The following is a 13,877-nucleotide window of genomic DNA, read 5'->3' as shown; positions in this document are numbered from 1 at the left end:
ATCTCTCAGAGATAACCATTGTTCATATTTTAGTATATACACTTGTTCTTTTTTTATGGGTTTTAATAAAAGTGTCAACTCTTATTGGTAGATAGTAAGGCAATGGAATTTTTGTTACCTTTCTGTTCGAACCTACAAAAGCTAAATAACATTTTTCCCCCTTCAGAAATGATGACCGGGAAATTTTATTGGAGTGTCAGAAAAAAGGGCCATCGTTGAAAACATTTTCTCATTTAGCTGCCAAGTTGAATAAAAATCCATATCAGGTAACTACCCCAGTTTTACATCTCTATTGTTTCACAGATGTTATTACTCTAAATATTTAGATTTGATTTTTAATGTGTTTAAAATACATAGCTATTTGTTAGCAAACTTCTTTAAAAGTATGGCTCTTTGGAGAACTCCCCGGTGTTCCAGTAGTTAGCACTCCATGCTTTCACTGCCGAGAGCATGGGTTCAATCCCTGGTTGGGGAACTAAGATCCCGCAAGCTGCGCGGTGCAGCCAAAAAAAAAAAAAAAAAAGACTGTTAAAAACTTAGTGATCGTGGAAGAAGTTTGAAACAATCCTAATTGTTTATTCTGTTGTTCTGCCATTTACTTATTTGATCTTGAGCAATTTTGTAATGATATTTGCTTGTTTAAGAAAGTTTGATATTGAAAAGTTAAACTAGCAATTACCTTTATTATGAAGATACTTTGTTTTTCTAACTATTACTTTACCTTTGTAATTAAGGGTAACTTTCTCTGTCTTTAGATGGTTTGTGAAAATATTCATCAAAGATAAAAAAAAATTATTGAGATATATTTATAATTAACCCTCATTTAAAATTTTTCAGGTCTCAGAAAGATTCCAGCAGCTAATGAAGCTCTTTGAAAAGTCAAAATGCAGGTAGTTAATGGTTACACTACAGGAGGCTAGTAAAGTAAATGTTTGACACTGTGCCTGTGCAGTTAATGGCCTGTTAGTCATTGAAGATGTGAGTGGTGGGTGAGAGACATCCAGTTGAGTTCCTGTTTCAGTCACAGGTTGGAGAATTGTTGCTCGTGCAGGCTTCTAAGGCATCTCATCCACAGGGACGTGGTCAGTGAAGCCTGCTGCAGTTCAGATCAGCATCTCTCCTCAGCCTTCTGAGTGTTGATGAGTCTAAAGTGGGGGGAAATCCATTTGATGATTGATAATAAATTTTTATCGATGAAGAAAAACAAAACATTCTTGAGGGAATTCCCTGGTGGCCCAGCGGTTAGGACTCTGTGTTTCCACTGCCAGGGGCCTGGGTTCTGTCCCTGGTTGGGGGAACTGATATCTTGCATGCCTCATGGCTCAGCCAAAAAAAGAAAAAAAAGGAAAGAAAACATTCTTGAATAGCAGTATATTTCATAGCCAGTGAAATCTGTGCAATCATTGTAATTTAACATTTTTTACATTTTTAATTAGGAGTGCTAAAATGCTTTAAAATACAAAACATACATTTATAAACATGAAGTCCATTGTCATCTGAAGAGGTGACATGATTTACCATGTTACATTATTAATAATGTTCACAGACATGTTTCTTTTTTTTAAAATATTTTTTATTTATTTATTTTTATATTTATTTTTGGCTGTGTTGAGTCTTCGTTTCTGTGCGAGGGCTTTAGTTGCAGCAAGCGGGGGCCACTCTTCATTGCGGTGCGCGGGCCTCTTCACTATCGCGGCCTCTGTTGTTGCAGAGCACAGGCTCCAGACGCGCAGGCTCAGTAGTTGTGGCTCACGGGCCCAGTTGCTCTGCAGCATGTGGGATCTTCCCAGACCAGGGCTCGAACCCGTGTCCCCTGCATTAGCAGGCAGATTCTCAACCACTGCGCCACCAGGGAAGCCCCAGACATGTTTCTTTAAGCCATTCTTATACGGGTTTATTAAGGCAATAATGTTTATCAGGTATTTCCTATAAGACCTGAGCCAATTGCTTAAATATTTTGGACTTTTATGTAAGGAAAATTGTAAAGATATTTAACATATCACTAGTTTTCAATTGATTTGTAGTCATAATTATTTGAATCCAGAACGCCCAACTTTAAATAAAACTAACTCTGAAGAAGAACCATATTTGGACATTGATCTCATTGTGAAGGGTTCTGAATACTTTTGAGTTATAAAAATCTGTTTCTAAACCCAGTGTAAATTACTGTCTTTAGATAATCTGTTAATTTCAGTATCCTCTCAAAGCAACTAGTTTGTTAATGAAATCTTCAAAAGATATTTAGTAGTATACTCTGACATTAAAATTCTGTTTATATAATTCAGAATGTAAGATTGAATTATGAGGAATTTGAAGAAAAAGCTTATTCTAAAGAACCTTTAAAAAAATAGTTTGATGCAAAAATGGCCTGGTTTTTTTTCAGATTCACTATGCTGTAAATTTTTCACTGCCTTTAGGAAATTAAACTGAGTGTTTTTTTGTTTTATTTGAATGTTATCTTAAAATATGACTTCCATTCTCTTGTTGAAGATAATGTTCCTTTCATGAACGAACTAACTTGTATCTGGAAATGACACTTATTAGTTTGAAATTTCCAAATTCCATTACAAATCTACAATCTTTTAATGGATTTGGTACTTGAGATTTTATTTGCTGGCATGGTAGCACAAATAGTGGGTTATTTCATTCCTAGCTTGTTTTTTTTTGAATTTTTGAATTTTATTTTATTTATTTATTTTTTATACAGCAGGTTCTTATTAGTTATCTATTTTATACATATTAGTGTATATATGTCAATCCCAATCCCTAGTTTGTTTCTTAACTGATTTTTTTTCCTTCAGGTACTATAGTCTCATTACATTCTTATCAAAATCAGAGTGTAATGATAAAGTTACCAAACTGAGTCTGTAAAAAGCTAGTTCTTTAACCACCAATATTTATTATCTAAGTAGAACTCATTTAAAAGAACAACACTTTATGAGATGGTCATATCAGAAAAATAGAATCATAACTTTAGCATTTTCTTACATTACAGATAAGTTGCTGAATTCCTTGGAGTCTTAATTGATATTGCAAACTACACAGAAGCTTGGAATTCTTCATGTTTTTAATGGGGAAGGAGAGGGCAGTTTTATGACATTTGATTACCAGATAATAATCTGCATTTGTCATAACTTGCTGACTCTTAATCTCAAGCTAGCACGTTCACCTTGTTCCTGACATCAGTCTGATTTGCTTACCTGTTATTGGTCACGATATTTATTTTTAAACAGGTTAGAACTTGTTATTAAGATAAAAAGCAACAACAAAACAGTATTGAAACCTTAGTTTTGATATTTCAAAGAAATGACTTTCTTTTCTAGATTTTTAAAAATAGTTTTGTAGAATTTTAAGCTTAACCATTATTTAGTTTGTTTCATCCATTTTTATTTGCTTTTCTAATTGCCTGTCCTCATTTTGGTAAATTGTAAAATAATTTAAATAGTGTATCTGTAAATATGTATAATTATAATGATGTAAAATACTGTGTGTGTGTGTGTGTGTGTGTATGTTTGGGTGTATACACACACATAAATGGCTGTACCTAGCCAAGGACTTTTTTATTTGTATAAAACTTTTTATATAAAGTTTGCTTTTTTTACCAGTAATGTATAAATAAAACCATGTAAAGTTCTGTTATATTTTGATTAGAATGTTTCTTTTAGCGTGCTTAGATAATAATTGAAACAAAAAAAAGGTAAAACTCCCAGAGGACATGGGGGCTATTTTGAAGTGGTTCTTGGTTAGGGTGTGGCTGACTGAACGCGTGGCTGGCTGAATGTGTTGGAGCAGATTAATTGGAAAAAACCAGTTGCCTTTGCCTGCTTTCTCACAGCAGGTAGTGGTACAGTGAACTGTGCTGCAGGTGTCCTCACAGACAAAATCAGGGCAGCACAAAAACTCCTTTGGGGTGAAGATCTGGGAAAAACAGGTAAGGATTAACTAGCTATGCATTATTTATTCATCCCTCCCCCCCCTTCAGACTGGTGGTACTGATGGGTTACAATCTAGGCTTTGGACTCTATGAAGTGACTTGAGGAAATTGCCATTTCTCCCACAGTGTCCAGCATCTGCAGGAGAAGCCCTGATGTGAAGGATTACTTGGTAGATAACAAACTAAAATAATGAACTGTGGTTTTGTAGTTCTGGGGCTGCCTAGAGGGCTGGCCCTCAGCCCTTCCCCAGTGCATTCTATCACTCAGAACCCTTACCGCCAGGTGAATGAGTTCACGAGCCAAAGTAAAGTAGCAACTAAGAGATACCACTGGTTTAAAAGAAAATAAACAGGATTACATAAGACCATAACAATCTAAGATAAAGCCAATAAACGTTAAAAGGAAAAAGAGAAGATTTTGTCAGTGTGGTACAAGAATCAGAACTAACCACGGAGAAATATTAAAAATATAATATTTAAAATAAATGTAATAAAAGGGAATGAAAATAGAGTGGATACAGCTGATGCATGAATTAGTTGAAAAGTTGGATTGAGAAACTCTTCTAGAAGGCAGCAAAAAAAGGATAAATAGAAAATAAATGCAGATGTAAGTGGGATGAAGGACAGAAGCAGATGTGCCAACATTTAAGTAACAAATGAGGTCAGAAGAAGAAAAAATTTGAAGACTGAGAGGGCCATAGAGTGCCAAACAAGAAAGAAGAAAGTACCCACATCTAGACACATACTGAAATTAGGAGTATCAAAGATGACAAGAAAAATCTAAAGGCTTTTAGACAGTCAATCCTTGTATAAAGGAACAAGAATCATATTGACCTTACTCTTCAGAAGAGCAATGCTGGTTGTGAGGAAACAGTATTTTTAAGGTATTGGACCTAAAATTTTATATCCATTTAAATTGTTATTCAAATGTGAGGGTTTAATAAAAAACATTAATATTCATCACTCAAAGATCCACACTGTAAACATTTTTGGAGCGAATACTCAACAAAAAACAAGTGCAGGAAATATTTCAAGAACTAGGGGTGAGTGAGCAGATACCTTGGTAAAGTGTGTACAGGCTGACCTCAGCGATACTGCAGGTTTGGTTCCAGACCACTGCAATAAGGCAAATATTGCAATAAAGCAAGTCACGAAGTTTTTGGTTTCCGCTTCTGCCCATAGGAATTTATATCACCAGGTGTGAACAAGGTGGCATGGTGAATACGGGCACCATTGACTAGCCTAAAGGCAGTGGCTAGTGAAGCTCTCACCCTGTGTGCATCTTCCTCTATCCTGAGACATTTATTCTCTCTAGGCTTTCTGTTCCCTTCTGTTTCTCTGCGTGTGTTTTTGGCCTCTTAGTGACTCCATAGATTGAGCATAACTTTCGGTGAGAGTAAAAGTAGGAACTTAAAAAAAAAAACTTGTCTGTGGAAGTGGTTCTCAGCCTTTCGTGTGCTGATTTTTGCTCAGCCTTTGGGCCGGTTGGAATGAGGCAGTGGGTGTCTTTCCCACAGCTGTGCAGTGCTAATATTACTTACCTCATCAATAATTTCCAATTATTACTGTGAGGTTATGGAGAGTTGCCCACTCTGTGCCTCTGTCTTAAAGATATTCACCTACTTGCTAAGTCTTCAAGAGTGAAGTGATAAGATTGATTCACCTGCTGAAGACTTTAAAAAATCAGATATATGGTTCCATTTATTGTTTATTTTCTAGTTTACACATTTATTTTCTTGAATAGGTAATACATTCACTGTTCAGTGAACCATATAAGAGTATCCATCTCACCTCTCCAGTCACTGGGTTACCTTTCCTTGAGGCAACTAATATTAGGAGTTACTCTACGTACGCTTCTGAGTTGTTCTTTGCATAAATGTATGATTTTAATGTTTTGGCTCTGGTAAAATGCATTAAAGGTATTAATTTGCAGCTGACTTTTAGGATTAAATGTCAAGGGCTTTCTTGGACAATGTACCCAATACTACACAGATACACATATTAATACATCGTGTGTTTTCACCTCTAGTTAATTCTGACAGTCAGTTTGTATTTGAGGCTAGTGTGCCGGGGTAGTGGAAATTTAACCTCTTTACCTGTCTACCTTTCATTATCATCCATTTTTTAAAATTAAATATATGAAAATAGAATAGGCAGATGATACTTATGAAGTGTCAATAACTTTATGTACTTTCTATATTTTATATGGAAAAGAGCAGATTTAGAAATGTGCCTCGGAGCTGTGTTCTAGGGACACACTTGCTGTCAGCTCCTCTAAGGTGGCAGTTAGATTGTGTACTTGAGATGTGACTAATGTGAGATGCTACAAGGCTGGGAGTTAGGAGATCTGGTCTCTGTCTGCATTGGGCAAATCATTTGACCTCTCTGAATTAAAACACTTTACAAAAATTTGATATAGGTTTCTAAGGTTCTCACATTCTCTACTGGAAAAGAAAATTTTCCTGAGCTGCCTGTTTCAGCCTAATAGAATATTGCTAGAACACATAACCTACAGACAGGCACAGCCCCCTCTTGGTGGTCTAAAAATGCTTAATTTCATTTTGAGCTATTTCTCCTTTCAGCCTGGCATGATTTGCAAGAGCACTTTGGGTTTGACTGTCACTCTGTTATTACTTGTTCCCATTTGGTGAGGCCAGACTCAACCCAGGCAGCTGTTGATGAAATTGGACATGACCCATTGATCTGCGACATCAGTTCCCAGAGCAATCAATTGACTGAAAGAAATGAACCCAAACTCAAATCACCATTGTCATCCACAAACGACAAAGGAAAATTCTCATTTGTTTCACCTTTCGTTTCCAAATATGATATACTAGGAGGGGCTCCAGCTTCGTGCCAATTAGAAAAAAATATGACAAGAGAATTAAAAAGCACCAAAGGACATCTTGACCTCAGGGGAGGACTAGGTTAGACTCCATTGATCAAAATGACTGAGCTTATTCTGCATTGGTCCCCACAGCCAGTGGGTCAGAGCCTTTACATCTGCAACCAGCAGTATTTCCACTAATTAGCCGCACATGGTCCAACTTGAAGGTTCTTTGAGCCCAGTCAATAATTTTTTATCCACTCCTAAGGTAAGTTGTAAATATATGGTATCTCTTGTTTATGAGAAATATAGGAAATCCCTGTGGGGATACAAAGATAATATTTGAAATAAAATTCAGGAAAGCACTGACTTTTTACACAGGAGATGCTAAATTAGTATTTGATTGATAATAAAAGAAAATGCAAGAATATTTCTTGGACCTGTAGTTATTTAATAGTAAAAAATAGTTATTTTTAGGAAACAGGAACGCTTGTCTAAAGGATCTTGCTCTTGCATGCTAATATGCATGATTGTATTTCTGTTTCATGTATTTCTGTTTTTCAATGTTCCTTTTCTTGCTATTTAAAAATTATAATTTCCTAGTTTTAAAGCAAGAGTGGCAAAAAGAAGCATTAAATAGTTTAGGATTTCTAAATAGAGAATAAGTTGATAAAATGAGCTAGCTTTTTCACCTTGGGGTTTTTACAGAAAATAGAAGCTCTAGCTTTTTTTTTAAGTGCTAAAGGAGTTCTTTTTTTAAATAAAGAATAATGGCCAGACAATTTTAAAGGAATAATTATGGGAAAGGACCTAAACTCTTTAAGAGAGGATAGAGCTTAGTAAATTATTGCTTCTGTTAATGAGGCAGAAGTCCACAATTTTTAAATCTAATTTTTTATTTGCATGTGCTAGATATGACTACATTTTTAATTTTTGAATTTCAAACAATTCACAAGTATATAGAGTAAAAAAAGCCTCCTTAATACCTCTTCCAAATTCTGACAGGTACCTACTACTTTAAAAATTTTATTTAAAATATTGTTTATACATATGTATGTACATACAGCTATAAATTTACATAAATGTATATATTAGATTAAAATCAGTCATGCTTTCTTAGAAGAGTCTTTTTCCTTTTCCTTTTTCTTTTTTGCCTCTCCCTTTAAGCTCCCCCTTCCACCCGCATGTTCTCCTACAGACGTCCAGTAACCTATATGAACTTCCTCATGTGTGCCCTTCTGTATTTTTTCTCCATACTTCTATAGCCACATACACATATATTTCCTATACATATGCATACACATATATGTATATTTATAGGATTTTATTTTACTCAGTGATCTATGGATGAATTAATTTGGGGAGAATTGTTGTCTTTATAAATTTTGAGTTTTCTAATCCCTGAGCATGGTATATCCCACCATTAAATTTATTTATTTAAATAGCGGTATGTGTATGTGTATTTAGCATTGTCAGCTATTCTTTTTTTTTTTTTTAGAATTTCACTTATTTATTTATTTATTTATTTTTGGCTGTGTTGGGTCTTCGTTTCTGTTCGAGGGCTTTCTCTAGTTGCGGGGGCTTTCTCTAGTTGCGGCAAGCGGGGGCCACTCTTCATCGCGGTACGCAGGCCTCTCACTATCGCGGCCTCTCTTGTTACAGACCACAGGCTCCAGATGCGCAGGCTCAGTAGCTGTGGCACATGGGCTTAGCCGCTCCGCGGCATGTGGGATCTTCCCAGACCAAGGCTCGAACCCGTGTCCCCTGCATTAGCAGGCAGATTCTCAACCACTGCGCCACCAGGGAAGCCCAGCTATTCTCTTCTTGAAACTCTGTCCTGCTTTGGTTTCAGTGACATTGCCCTTAATGGTTTTCCCCCTCTTTCTCTTTGGCCATTTCTCATTTTCATCTGTAGACTTTTTTTCCCTGTGCTATTTTTCAAGGTTTTGTCATTGGCTTACTTTTTCTTCTTGTCCCTAAGTGGTCTCTACCTATTCAATGATTATTCACAAATGTTTATTTATCTCTAATTTGCAACTTTTGTTGTTGTTGCCTTCTGGACATCTCCACTTTTGCCATTCAGATTTGTTGGGTAAAATCTGTAAGTTTTTTCCAATTATAATTTCTGGCATTAATGGGCTTAAAAAGCCACCTTCTACTTCAAGATTATAAAATATGTTTTTACATTTTACTTTAATACTTTTATAGTTTAGTTTTTACATTTAATACTTGTATTCCATCTGGAATTTATTTTTGTGTTTGGAGATAAGTAGGGAAAATATAACAGTTCCATGTTTTTTTCTCTTGTATTTTTGAGTTGATATTCATTTGTTTTTTTTCACTGTCCATTTTATACGTTACTGGGCATCCTTGGTGACTAAGTACTGTGAGGGCTGGACCAGGTATATCTTCATTGTTGAATTCCCTGGCATCTAGCACAATGCCTATGTGATAGTAACATTTTAGTAAACATTGTTGAATGAATGAATTGTGGAAGGAGAGAATTGTTTCATTATCTGTTGTAACTTAATAACACTTATCCTGTTTTTTTTCTATGTCTTTCATACATGGAAGTCTTCCACATCTTAGAGGCCTTTTAGCTCTCAAATATTTTAACTTCATTGAACCTTGAAAAACATTTGTTTTTTTCAGGGTAAACCGAGTAACCTATTTATATCAGCTATGCCTTGATTCTTTCCCAGCACCCAAGCTTGCTAGAGAAGCAGTTTATATTCACTTTTCTTCTTTTTTTTTTTTTGTTAGTTTGTTTTTGTTTGATTTGAATTTTATTTATTTATTTTTTATACAGCAGGTCCTTATTAGTTACCTATTTTATACATATTAGTGTATACATGTCAATCCCAATCTCCCAGTTCATCCCACCACCACCACCACCCACTTTTCTTCTAAGTACGCAGAGCTTCCGTGAAAACCTGCTGTTCCAGATGTGGCTTTGTAGATGTAATCATATGGCATTGCTGGTACTGTTTCTGAGCCTGCTTAATCTTTACTGCTACCCTGTGCCAGTTCCTGAAGGTTTATTTGGCTGAGTTCTGTTTTCTTTACTTGTACTTTCAGTCTTGCAGTGGGAGCCATCGATGATACATAATGAGGATCTATTTTGTTTTTCTGTTGAGGATTTTTCCAGTGATAGAGTCAAGGAACTGAGTTTTAAAAAGAAAAGACAATTCAATCCACTGTTATTTATTGATACCTTAGTGTGCCAGACCAAAATGAAATAGAAAGTGTCCCTATCTGCAAAAAGAGTACCTTTTCAGGAAAGGTAACATAAGACAACTATCACAAAACTCATTTTAGGCACAGTACCAAGTGAGTGGTATAAACACTAGTATTGTGTGAATTTAGGAATGGGAAAAAATCACTCTGACTTGGGATGGCTGGGGAAAACTTCCTGGAGGAGTTGAGACTTATTTAAGATCATGTAGGATGTATGGTAAATATGGCTTCTCATATGTTAGAAAAATGAGCAAAATTTTGGATTTTGGGAATGCATTGTACAAATATGATGGCCAATGAGTATACCAGAATGACAGTCAACTTTGTGTAGGAGAGAAGGGGACAGGAAGGGAATTGGGTCAGATTGGGGAGGGTCGTTAGTGTTTTTCCCAAAACATAGTCCTTAGAAATATCCTGTTTCAGCAAGCACAGGCCATAAATATTAGAGCTGGAAAATCCCTTGTAGTTTTGTTGACATGAAGAGAGGACCTGCTGTATTGATGAGCTCGTTGTCTTTATATATGACATCCATGGATGCTATTAACCTCAGTGTTTTCTGTATATTTCAGACATTAGTCCCTTACCATGGGGGATTGGAATTTATTGGGTGGCATCCTAGAGGAAGTTCACTCCCACTCAACCACGGTGGGGAAAATCTGGCTGACCATCCTCTTCATTTTCCGGATGCTGATACTTGGTGTAGCTGCTGAAGATGTCTGGGATGATGAACAGTCAGCATTTGTCTGCAACACCCAGCAGCCAGGTTGCAACACTGTCTGTTACGATGATGCTTTCCCTATCTCTCTGATCAGGTTCTGGGTTTTGCAGATCATCTTTGTGTCTTCTCCCTCTCTGGTATATATGGGCCATGCACTTTATAGCCTCAGGGCCTTTGAAAAGGAGAGGCAGAGGAAAAAGTCACAGCTTAGAGCCCAGATGGAGAATCCAGAGCTTGAATTGGAGGAGCAGCAAAAGATAGATAGAGAACTGAGGAAGCTGGAGGAGCAGAAGAAGATCCAAAAAGTCCCTCTGAAAGGATGTCTTCTGCGTACTTATGTCTTACACATCTTGACCAGATCTGTGCTGGAAGTAGGGTTCATGATAGGCCAATATATTCTCTATGGGTTGCAAATGCACCCCCTTTACAAATGTACTCAACCTCCTTGCCCCAATGCAGTGGATTGCTTCGTGTCCAGGCCCACAGAGAAGACCATTTTCATGCTCTTTATGCAGAGCATTGCAGCCATCTCTTTGTTCCTCAACGTACTAGAAATATTTCATCTGGGGATCAGGAAAATCATGAGGGCACTTTATGACAAATCCAGCAGTGAGGGCATTGAGGACGAAAGGAGACCTCCATTTCATTTGAAAAGATATTCAGCGGCCCAGCAGTGTATGAATTGCTCTCTCTTCCCTGAAAGAGTCTCTCTACTTCAAGCCAGCACTCAACAGCAAGTCTTCCGAGTCGATGTGCCGAATTCTAAAACCATGTGGCAAATCCCACAGCCCAGGCAACTTGAGGTAGACCCTTGCTGTAGTAAAAAAGACTGGGCTGAGGGGTATCAGCACAGAGGACAGCTCCATGTCCACAGCCCGTGTCCCTGGGATGATGGTGCTAGAATTCAGCACTCGGGACAGCAACCAGACCGGTCTTCCTTTGGCTTGCAGACTACAACGCCCCAGTCCTGGCTCGGTACAACGATGGCTCCTAGACATTGTCCATCACGTACAACAGGACCCTGGGAGCAGTCCCAGGACCTGCAACCCTCAGGGGAGCCTCTCACAGATCTACACAGTCACTGCAGACACAGCGATGGCAGCATGAGAGAGAGCAGAGTCCAGACAGATGGATCTTGCATGGGCAGTTGCAAGGCCAGCTTTCTGTCCAGATTGCTGTCTGAAAAGGGACAGCTGTACAGTGACTCAGTAAGCTCCAGTTCTCGAAATAGCTCTTGCCTGGGCTTTCCACGCCGGGAAAACAGCCCCTCACTTCTGCCTTCAGCCACTGAGCACAAAACATCAATGGTAAGTAAAGACAGACAGCCTGAACTGATCATGGAACTTTCACAAGAGGTGTTCCACTTTGGTTACTTCTTAGCCTTCTGTTTTCTCCTTCTTTGTGTATATATGTGTGTGTTGAGAGAGAGGGAAAGGAGGAGAGAGAGGTTAATTTATGGAGAGTTAAATTCATTCATTTAACACATTCAGTTGAATTTAATTCGTAAAATAAACTTATTGAAAACTTTATATCAATTAGTCTTATAAGTGCTGGGTATATAAATGAATAAAATATCATGTGTACCATCAAAGGGCTCAGAGTCTGGATGGGAAATTAGGTAAACATATAAATGGTCAAGTGTAAGGTGCCATGTTAGAGGGAGTGGTGGGCAAAGGAGGGAGAAGTCAATTCTTTCTGGATGGGTCAGGAAAAGCTTTATAGTTGAAGCTACTTTTGAATGGAGTCTTGAAAGATGTGATGAGTTTCTCCAGACCTGGGAGGACTGGGGTACATGGAAGGAGGCTGTCCCAGTACAAGGAGAACACAGACGAAGGCTGAGAGGTGTGACATAGCAGGGCTGTCTGGGGAGCTACGTGTGTCTGGAGCACAGAGTAGTAGGAGGGCTTCAGAGAGAGGGAAAGCTGGAGAAGGGGGCATGGAGGCCTTGCAGGGAGGCAGTGGAGAACCCACAGAGGATGTGCAGCAGAGGAGTGACTAGATCGGAGTTGCACTTTAGACAGCTCTTTGCATCAGAGTGTGGAAAATGGGTCAGAGGAGGGATCATTTGTAACCTTGAGTTGCCCTTGTCTCACTAAGGAAAGAGGGTGTGCTCCATTGTTTTAATAGCTCTGGCATTTAAAAGTCATATACAAATATTTGTTGACATAGTTCACAAAGACGAAGATCAATGTTGTATTGATAATTCTGTTCTCTGAAAAGCCACTGTGGAATAAACATTCCCTGGCCATTGTAAGACATAATGGATATTTACTGTGGATTCTTCTCAATTCTGAAAAAAAAAAAAAAAAGGGAGAGAATGACACATGTTTTACCTACTGCTCCTAACAACTTCTTTCTTTTTTCCATTAAAAAGAAAAGTCCCCCAAGTTAATAGGGGAACTTCCCAGTTGAGTTCACTTGGTTGAACTCACACCCTTGCTTTTTCCTTTGCTTCATTCTTTGTGTTAATAATGATTGAATCCTTCCACCCTAGTTTCGTATCTCCCATGAGATATTTTGTTACTGCGCTAACGCCATACCTTGAGGAGGAATCATCATACCTAGATTTTTCCTAAAATGCTTTTTTTCAAACTTATACTCATTTCTTGTCAGTGACCAGCTGTCTTCTCAGGAGATTACGTGTAGGGTTATTGTATGGCTGCTTGGAACCCTATGCCAAACTATAGCAGGGTTCTCAAATCTGGCTTGAGTCAGTCATCTGGAGCTTTAAAAAAATCTCCATGCCCAGGACCCATCCACTTCCAATCAAACCAGAATCTCTGGAGATGGGATGGAGGATTGGTATTTTTAAAATTCCCATGGTGATTGTAATGTACAGCCAGGGTTGAGATTCACTATTTTATTTAATTTTTAAATTTTTAAATTTTTTAACTTTTTGGACATGCCCTGCATCTTGCAGAATCATAGTTCCCTGACCAGAGATTGAACCTGGGCCACAGCAGTGAAAGTGCCAAGTCCTAACCACTGGACCACCAGGGAACTCCCGAGATCCACCATTTTAGAGTAACCTTGCCAGTGGCCACTGCTTCTTATCTGCATTTGTGAAACCAGCATGACCATTTTCATCATTTTCTCTCTCCTGTACCTCACTCCATGTGAGAGGAGCCTTTTGTATTAACAGAAAATTGAGGAAGGAAAGG

The 13,877-nt window shown here is 37.9% G+C and overlaps 2 protein-coding genes across 16 annotated transcripts in view; both read left to right on the top strand.

The window, feature by feature from the left end:
- Positions 1-6,629, top strand: part of CASP8AP2 (caspase 8 associated protein 2) — a 44,956-nt gene extending 38,327 nt beyond the window's left edge. The window contains exons 9-11 of one of the 4 annotated variants that reach the window (XM_082405898.1): positions 167-266; positions 838-890; positions 2,996-3,639. In XM_082405898.1, coding sequence (XP_082262024.1) covers positions 167-266; positions 838-890; positions 2,996-2,999 — 157 coding nt within the window. In that variant the 3' untranslated portion in view covers positions 3,000-3,639. The other 3 variants (XM_082405896.1, XM_082405899.1, XM_082405897.1) reach the window with 3 other exon arrangements.
- Positions 176-13,877, top strand: part of GJA10 (gap junction protein alpha 10) — a 44,085-nt gene continuing 30,383 nt past the window's right edge. For 11 of the 12 annotated variants that reach the window (XR_014248639.1, XR_014248640.1, XR_014248641.1 and 8 more), the window contains exons 1-2: positions 6,915-7,029; positions 10,568-12,023. Coding sequence is in view for 8 of the 12 variants with exons in the window: in XM_082405905.1 (XP_082262031.1) it covers positions 10,584-12,023 (1,440 nt within the window). In the remaining 4 variants the exon portion in view is untranslated. Of the gene's footprint in view, positions 267-6,914; positions 7,030-10,567; positions 12,024-13,877 lie in introns of those variants that run through there. The other variant, XM_082405908.1, reaches the window with a different exon arrangement.

Source organism: Balaenoptera borealis (genome assembly GCF_965194805.1).
Source record: "Balaenoptera borealis genome assembly, chromosome: 9".
In the NCBI taxonomy this organism is placed as follows: domain Eukaryota; kingdom Metazoa; phylum Chordata; class Mammalia; order Artiodactyla; family Balaenopteridae; genus Balaenoptera; species Balaenoptera borealis.
This window is presented reverse-complemented; position numbering and strand designations above follow the sequence as displayed.